This window comes from Manduca sexta, chromosome 20 (assembly GCF_014839805.1).
Source record: "Manduca sexta isolate Smith_Timp_Sample1 chromosome 20, JHU_Msex_v1.0, whole genome shotgun sequence".
NCBI classification, from domain to species: Eukaryota; Metazoa; Arthropoda; class Insecta; order Lepidoptera; family Sphingidae; genus Manduca; species Manduca sexta.
The window spans coordinates 5,229,616-5,239,300 of NC_051134.1; the positions used below are offsets into that span (position 1 = coordinate 5,229,616).

The 9,685-nt window shown below is 34.0% G+C and overlaps 1 protein-coding gene across 1 annotated transcript; it reads right to left on the reverse strand.

Moving 5' to 3' along the window:
- Position 1: 1 nt before the first annotated feature.
- Positions 2 to 9,037, reverse strand: LOC115449135 (membrane alanyl aminopeptidase). Its single transcript, XM_030176860.2, has 14 exons — positions 8,314 to 9,037; positions 7,868 to 8,032; positions 7,042 to 7,329; positions 6,623 to 6,803; positions 5,978 to 6,246; positions 5,054 to 5,228; positions 4,625 to 4,802; positions 4,151 to 4,254; positions 3,790 to 3,984; positions 3,409 to 3,599; positions 2,957 to 3,133; positions 2,569 to 2,715; positions 1,731 to 1,809; positions 2 to 715 (listed from the first exon to the last, which is right to left on the reverse strand). Exons 1-14 carry the CDS (start codon positions 8,886 to 8,888, stop codon positions 506 to 508), a joined length of 2,934 nt encoding a protein of 977 aa, XP_030032720.2. The 5' UTR covers positions 8,889 to 9,037; the 3' UTR covers positions 2 to 505.
- Between the last annotated feature and the right edge of the window lie 648 nt (positions 9,038 to 9,685).

Here is a 9,685-nt window from a genome sequence, read left to right on the forward strand (position 1 = left end):
CAAATTTCTATAGTCCTAAACATGATGCGTTGTGTTTCGTGCTTGTTACGCACTGTCAAAATAACGTGCGGGATAGAGAATAAGGCCCCTGGTGTTAAAAGAACGTGGAATGCGTGTTACTCGGGCGTCAGCTTTGACAACTCTAAATTACTATAAACAAATATAGTATAGAGTTTCTGCTACAATCTCTTATAAAAATACTAAACTAACTCTATAGAATAATAACTAATTAGTATACATCTTAAGTCATATTGTGGAGTAAATTGTATCTCTAATATTAACGTATAAAGGTAGTAAATACTATTTTAAAAGTATGTCTACCACTAGCTACGAAATTACGATTCTAATTCTTAAAATCAACAGTTTTATATTAATTATACATTTCTTAGTAAAAATAATAATTGAATCTAATGCTATTTAAAACTTTAGTTTAAATTTTTTAATAAAATTAATAAAGGATATAATTTTCTTAGTATAATATTCTGGAAATGATAAAATAATAATATTAATGGAATAAAGTGATTACTAACGTGGTACAGAGTAAAGCTAGAGACACAGCGAGCGTCGGCGCATCATTTTCATTAATCCATTCGTAAACTCCTTGTTTAAGGTTACTGTCCCACACGAGGTTCTCGTTGATGACCGCCAGAGCTGCGTTTGCGGCGTCTTGCGAGTCGTCAAGGTTGTTGTTTTGTGCGTTTGCCCATATACTGAACTGTAACATTATACGGAATTATTATAAAGAGTGAAATAAAACTATTTTACGGCTTCTTAAATTATAATTTTCTCTCGACTTTTTGAAGATTTTGCAGTATTCGTGGTCACGGGGCGGGGGTCATCCGAAAAGTCGAAGTTACAAATCTAAAAACATTTTATAATTATAATTTTTTCTAGATTTTGACGGTCCGATCTACAACTGTCTTTTACTACTTTTTGGATCTTCTACTTTTGGTTGCAGTAATGGTGGGGAGCGCTAATGTTTTTGAGATGCGGATAGTAGCTAATTTAGTAGACACAACAGCTAAGAGCAACTGAAGGACACGATACGTATCTTGCTCGCCAAATGTCCTTAATACTTCTGAGGTAAGATTGACTAGGGAATTAGCAATAATAAAGATGAAACTAGAAAAGAACTTAATAAAAAAAAACTTTCTTAAAAATATGGTATCATCAATTCGACAGACAAGAAGATCAAAGGAATCTTTACATTCTAACTGATTGCTGTAATATAGATGTATTTTTCGGATGTTTAAATATTTGACAATCTAGAACACGAGATCTATACTTGGAGCCAGTCGTATCAAAATGTACCAACACACAAATTATCCAAAAATAGATCAACATTTTGTTAAATGTTAATTGATTAATTTATTGCGTGTTTGCAATTAATTCAAATGTGATACTTTACTATTCAACAAAAAACAGCAAGATCTAGTTATATCTGCCATAATAAATTATGCATGACCCAATCCATACATTTTTACACATAGTTCAAAAGGAGTTAGTTTGTTTTAGTATAGCTCGGTCCAATTGTTAACAACAGCAGTATACTGGACATAATAAGACTTAACATCCCATGTCTTAGAATGACGAGCGCAGTGTAATACCAAACAATACTGTGTAAAACCAGGGGTTGGATGGTGTCTCTACTGTTTATGGTCGGTAGTATCGCTTACCATCAAGCGAACGGTCAGCTCGTCTCGTCATTCAAAGCAATAAAAAAAACTTACATCGTTTGCCAAATCTGCATTCAATATATTTTCAGCAAGAACGAATATTAATTCTTCTAATTTCTGACTCCCACCGTACCTGTGTAAAGGAAATTAATATTAAATTGAGTTTTTATAGTTCTCTATAAGGATTTCAAAGGTGTGTGAAGTCTACCAATCCACACTAGGCCAGCGTGGTGGACTAAGGTCTAATCCCTCTCAGTAATAGAGGAGGCCCTTGCCTAACAGTGGGATAGTATATAATACGGGGCTAACATTATTTATTTTATAGTTCTATAATTCTTTAATCTAAGGAATTAATATAATAGGCCTAGGTTTCTGGGCTCTATTTTCAGTTGGATAAATTTATACGACATTTAGATAACTCGCCATTAGAGATGATTTTGATATTATGATAAACTTATCTTCATCGGCGGAAACATCATTGTCATCAATGATACAAGATAAAAATAATATTGATATCAAAATGATAACAAACTTGCGACACATCTGAGTATACTTCACTCGTTTTGGATTCTAATCTTATGAAATAGAGGATGTTATCAATTTAGCAGTTAATATTTCGTATTGCAATATGGAGGAAAACATGTGGTCCACCTAAACAACCCGATGAGTACCGTCTGTAGAAGTTTGGAACTCTTATTTTTTATAATATCAAAGATTTTGGCTTTGTTTTGATACTTGTTAATTTTCCCCCTTTATACGGTTGTACCTATGTATGTCAATCGACAAGTTAATTACTTTCTTTTTCTGTTTTCCTTATTTCAACCGCTACACTCGTAAATATGAGTTTCATAATATGAAATATATATTTTAAACTTTTGTATCAGTAACTTACATATTTCTGATTTCTGCAGTTCGTCTTGCCATGAAGTTTACAGCAATTCCGACGTTTGCAAGACTGCTCTCTGCCACAGCCGTGAAGATCTTGACCCTCTCCTCCATGAAGAATCTATTGCCTGCTGCTACAGTTTCTTCCAGGAGACTGTAAGCAAATAAATTATGGAATTCATAGTAATAACTCATTCGACGTAGATATTATTTTCCGTGTAAAAAAGCTGATTAGAATCTTATTTTTTTTATAGTTTTAGTAGATGTAAATGACTTATCCAGTGTTTTGGATATCAATTATAATCAATATGAAAATAATATGTACTCTAGACACATTGAAAGGTAAGGAATCAAATCATTTTAAATCAACTAAAGTAAACAGTATAAGCACATACCTCCTTATAAAGGCATCGTCTTGGGAACAAGCAAAAGACTCAAGAATGACGAGTCTCTCGTAATGGCTCGGCTCTATTTGAAGTCTCGCTTCTAAAGCTTCGATAATGGTACCATCTCCCTCTTTGACCATAGTGCAGTACACTGCTGGTCTGATGTCATATGGAATGTTGGGGTTTCTGCAAATAAAGACATGGATATGAATTATCTGTATAAAATCGTCACAAACAGAAACGGAGGCACAAATGTAACTAAGTGAATAAATTTGTATCATGCCTCATGCTACGACAAAAAAGTAAATTTTTGCTCAGCGTCTTAGTCTGCAGTATCCACGTAAATATGATATAAATGAATTTAGTAAATGATAGAGAAATAACATTAACGTTAAATTAATTTTAGTACAGTTAAAGATTTTTTTTCTATAATTTAAAGGAAAATAATCTTTATAACTTACACGACACCATTGTTGTTAGGGTCGTAGAACCAATCCACTGCGGCGGCGATGCAAGGCTCGTAATTAGATCTACAAGCGTGGTCCATTACCAGGCCCCTGGTCAATGAAGCCATGGACGATTCAGAAATAAGCGGATCTGGCTGGAAGCTTAATTCTTCTTCAACAGAACCTACTGTTCGTCTAACCATTCTCTGTGGAAATAACATTTGATTTTATTTTTATTGGAGTTTAAAAAAGAAGATAATATGTTATTCTCTTGTTTTACAATTTGGGTATTGTTGAGAAGAATACCATTACAGGATTAGCCAAAAGTGGTACGAGCTACGATAAATGATAAGGAACACTTCAATAAAAATTAGTTCAGTATCGAGTAAAACGTACCACATAAATATCGGGATCCAAGTCATCATCATCAGTGACGAGAGCCACCAGACGCTTCCTTAAAAAGTCCATGTTTCTGACGAAGGCCTTCCACACGGCGTACTCTGTCTCATGCACCATGCTTAGAACGACGCGTAATGCTATGTCGTAATCCAGTCTGCCAGCTCTAGCCAAGTTAAGGGAGTCGTCAATCAGCTAAAACCAACACAGAAAAATATTTAATTCGAAGTTTTACTTCGTAGTTCCCATTAATTTTAACATAGATGCTTATTTACTCTTAACAATCAAATTCTTTAAATTGAGATACTGCCAATATCAAACAATATTCTTGATATTCTGGAAAGAAGCAAACACAACTTACTGTAGCACGGTTCAGTGGATGAATGACTGCTCTTCTATCAGGATCTTCTAAAGCCTCAATAATTCTTTCCCAAAGATCACTGTCGTAGTTAACACGGTAATAGCCTGGAAAATTACATATACAGTTTTATTCTATTCTCTTGCCCAATGTAATGCATCAACATCTAAGTAAACGAATTCAAGTACTTCCTTGTTAATGAGTGCACGTAAATCATTTTACGTTTATAATTTTATTTATTTTACTCTACTGAAGATCTTTGAAAACCAGTATTTTTAATTTTACAGTTTTACCGCGAATACGTTCTTCAATTTCTTTCAAAATATTTTATCTTAATTTATGGTTCACATCTGCTAATTCATGTTATATACACATCTTAGTATGCTATTTAATGCCAAATTATAATTACATAATGAATTAATTCACCGATTTTACATACGACGCTCATAATTTTAGTAAATAATTTGAACACTTTACCTTGACCTTGAATGTTAAATAACACCCAATCTTCATCCCCTAGGGCTATGTTAAGGGGAGTTGTTGAATCCAACTTAAGTATAGGTTGGATGTTTTGAAAGTTCGGATTTATGCTGGTGGTATAACTCAAAGGCACTTCGTAGCTCACGTGGCTTTGTGATGTGAAACTAAAATGTTCCTGTAATAAAACATATCTTATATAATATTTTTCGCCGGTTTAAAAGCACATTGCTACAAACTAAGATAGATCTAAGTTTAATTAACTTACCTGTCAAAAATGTATATGATTTTTCTAATATATAGAAAAAGAATAAAACGTTAAAATAATCTTGAAGAATTTATATGGCAAACGCCTTCCAGTGTGTACTTACTACTTAGGTTGAACATTTATATTATTGGAACTGCGAGCATAAACAGAAGTATAATAACCTGAGTCAGGAGAACCCCTCCCTGTCTCAAACCGACATGGATCAATGGGCAGCCGCTGTTGTGAAGCCAGGGGTCGAGGAACTCATTAAGGTCTTCTATAAATTGGTTACCCTGTTGTGTCAGGATACTGTTGACGGCGTCGTTGAAGTTTTGAGTGCTGACAGTCTGAAGAGATCTAAAATATAAATACAGTATCAGTAAACATGCCACTACAAGGTGGACGGACGACCTGGCTAAGGTCGCAGGAAGTCGCTGGATGCAGGCCGCTTCCAACAGGTCAACGTGGAGATCCTTGGGGGAGGCCTATGTTCAGCAGTGGACTTCCTGTGGCTGAGCTGATGAAACATGCTAAATTATGTATTACATGTCAGATTTGAACTGTTTGATTAAGTTTAATGGTAAGGCCTCGTAATTCTTGTTTTTATTTTTGTGAGGTCTGAGAATCAAACCTAGGCATTCTGTTTATTATTCGTACTAAAATCATCAATCAAGATTATAATCACATTATTATGTTGTTTATAACAAAAATATGACAATTTTTTATCAGTACTTCTTTTGATAGCGGATTTGTGTAATCTTAACATGTTCTAATAATATTAGTATCAAGTTAGTTAGTGGCTCATCAATTTCACTTAGGTCATGTTTCATACACCGTTATATCAACTTTGATAATATTTTTTAGAAGATCGATGTTGCGTATTTAATTTTGTTCTAGGATAGTAAATATTTTACTGGTACTTAGTAAACTGAACGACTGCATTGTCACAATTTCGGAGTAAGTTTCATAATGGCCAGTAAAACTTCTTGAATGGTTGCACACTACAGCTTGGCGATAAAAATGGAGAATCCAGAAGATTTCTCACATACAATAGACCTACAAACTGTTTAATAGAATATTAACATTAACCCAATATTTTAACCTACCTGCCAGCAAGCAAAGCCCTCGCAGAGGTTTGAATAATATCATTACCGATTATGAGGTTTATAAAGTGCATAATCGCAGGAGCCTTGTATTTCACAAGACCATTTATGTGAAACCTTATAGCTTCCTCGTCGAATAGTTCTGATTGTGGTTCCAATAACTGTGCACCAACGTAGGCATCACGGAGCAGACTTTCTTGTATGATTTCAGTGACAAACAAAGTGTTTGTGTCTAGAAGAGTGATGTCGGCGTCTGTGGCAGGCGTTTGGAACTGTAAAATATTATATGCCTTAATATTAAGTTACTGTAACTCCTAATTAACATGAATTGTGGTTACAAATGTGACTAAATTACACAAAGCACTAAAAAACTTTTCTTTACGGAAGAATTTAAACTGCATATATCTTAATAAAAAATTACTTAAGTATATTATCCAATAGTAAAGTAATTTTTCATTTCCGCTGTAAGTTCATTGTCTCTGGTATATTGTGTATTAAAACTGTAATGAACTAAAAAAAACTGCGTAAATGAGTAGTCTTTTCAAGACCAGAGCAAGTTGGGACAAAGCGTGTTACAATATCTGTATATCTGTACATAAATTATGATTTAGGTCAAACGCCTTGCGTGATCTATAATACAAAACTTACATCTGCAAAAGCTTCATAAGCCGCGTATGTGCCCAAACCAGAAACAACCCATTGATGCCTCCAGTTCTGTGGGTATATGACGTAACCAAACCATTGCTTTGCTAACGCTTCAGCAATCTTTACCAGGACAGTATTCCTCTGCTTCACGGATGCTGCTGCCTCCATTAATAAGTATGGCTCCCTAAGAGATTATAGAGTTTTAAATATGATCATTATAGATGTAATAAAATATTTATTTAGTTAGAGAAGGATTGTTTCTATCATTAGTATAGATTTTCCGATCCAGATCATACCACGTAAAACAAAACTGTCCTTATCTGTTATTTTTTTGGAATTTTATTGCAATGGAATTGATCATGATTCATTTGACTTTAAGATGTTATTGAGATGAAAAAACAAATGATTCATAGGAGTTTTACCATATTCCGATAGTCGATAGGGCATTCCATTCCCTATCTACGTCCGGTAAGGCGATAATGTGGAGTCTGCTATTCTGATTAACGATGATCTCGAAGTATTGCTTCTCAGTCCACGTGTTAAGATAGTTGAAATATGCGTTGATAGCTATGGAACCCTGGGAGTCCTGGTTGGGAACACCAGGTCGACCAATCAGAGCGACGTTTGTTGCCGGGATGTTTAAGTTGTTGAAGTCGTGTGCGATCATGCCCCAGACGTGTGGAGGGCCTTGGAGCGGCCGGAACTGGCTTCTAAAATATTTTATATAATAAGTTTGATAAACTCTCCTATTTATATCGTCATGAAACATGCGTTACTTTTCGGTAGTGGTGTAACAACACAATTTCTTTAAGAGTCAAGAAGAAAATAAAAAGAACTCTATAATACAACCACGAGATGGCTCTGTAGCCCAAGACTTTTTCTACGTTGTGCAAAGATGTGTCTAGACTGCGCACCACATATCCCTGCCCTTCTTTAACTGCGGACATGCTTTTTGATGCCAGAATAGATATTTTTATCGGAGTAAGACTTGATCCTAAACTTCCTGTTTCAAATAAATTTGGTGACAGCCGATCCATGAAGTCTATTCATAGGATATATATCATTTATTTTCAGGAGTTTTAATGTTACTACATTATTTAACGTGAAAAAATCTTAAACATATTACTAGAGAAATGAATTATTTACACCATATCAATATGCTTTATAACTATGGACGAACTAGATACAACAAATAAGAAACTTAAACTAGTCGTTAAAATAAATTAATCTGGTAAAGATATAACTTACACTCCGTCATTAGAGTTGCTCGCATCCAAATCTGCATTAGCCACGATGTTGGTTTGTTCAATGTTTTTAAAGGAAATCGTAATGGTTGAAGCCTCCGTAGGCTCATCCATGCACGGGAACACGCGGCGAGCGTTTGTTGGATGCAGATTCATTGCTATGTACGGGCTGAAAATTGGGATTAGTTTGAGAAATTTGATTAAAAAATGTATCAATACAATTGGTGATATTGCTTGATACCCAAATTTTAGTACTTAAATAATACTTTGGTATTTACCCTAGATTAAATTTTTAGTGATAATAAAAAATGTCTATTGAAAAATAGAATTTAGATTGCATTGCAAATATAACGTTACTTCAGTTAAATCGTGTACTATTATAAATCTTTGTTTAAATACTTTGTTTATTTATCATTTGAAACAAATATGACTTGTATATTTTATACTCACTTGTCGTACGCCTGTCCGACGTAAAGTCCTTGACCATCATTTCCCATTGTGCCAGTATACTCCACAATAACAATAAACGTGGCCGCATTCTGTGTTGGTTCTATTTCAAGAATTCCATCGTCTAAGGTAAACTCTGCTGGAACAGCACTAGCTACTGTAAAAACTCCAGTCTGCACACTTTGTATGGTCACGCCGTCGAAGTGGAACTTTAAATTGTCTTCCATCGAAGCTTCAGTTATTACCACATCAAGCACAGCGCGACCGGTGAACTGATTCCCATTGAGCGTCAATTCAATAGCGTATTGCCTAACATCTTGTCCTGGTCTTACGTTTCTCAATAAAGAATTAAATGTTATTGCGTGTGTTATGTTTGGAATGATATTATTTGCTGTGACTTCTTCGACATGAGTCTCAGGTATTTCCAAAGTCATGGCATTTGAGCTCGTAAAAGCTGTTTCTGAACTCGTTATGTAGCTTGCAGGCCTTGTTTCTATGGGAAGACATTTCGTGAATACATTTAATAATAATAAATTGAGTAGGATGGTCAACTTCCATTTAAATTTCTCCCGGACCATTTTGTTTGTTCTAAAATGGCCGGCACACTATTCACACGATATCCGTTCCATACGATTGCCACACACTACTGTCTCGAAAGTGGGTCTTTGAAGAGTGCGGAGGAAATTTCGAAGTGATAATCTTATACGTCGATAATGTCATATGGGTTTAAAAAGATAAAAATGAAGATAGAATTCCAATGTAAATGGTTATCGTGTGGCATCTAACAGACTCCCTTTACACGATAACAATGTTCCTATCAAACAAAGTTAGGTATGATATGTACTGAGATCTAGATAAAATTGTGTGAAGCTGTTGTACAAGTTAATTGGCATACCTATTAAATTTTAAAGTAACGCCACATTAACTTGTAGGTATCCTATTACTTAAGTAGTTTTGTCCTAAACAAATACTGATATCAATAATTTATTACAATTAATTTTCTGATTTATGTATACGTAGTAAGAGAAAAATCATGTTTCCTTATATTATAATTTAATTAAAATAATTTTATGTAATATGTACATATTACCACACACACAATCTTAATTAATTTATGTCATTATTTCTATAAATAAATATCCTATATTAATGCTTACTTAAATAATATATATATTTTTTTAATAATGTAATAATTGATTACATATATTAGATAATATTAATATTCTTACAATAAATACTTTTTCTACAATAACTACGCTTAAAACTAAATATGAAGCAAGAGGACGCGTTTGCTTCAGATTCAGTCACAATCTTATACATTATTATAATTAACATAAAATATGCCTCAAACTACTAAAAATAAGATTGAAAATGC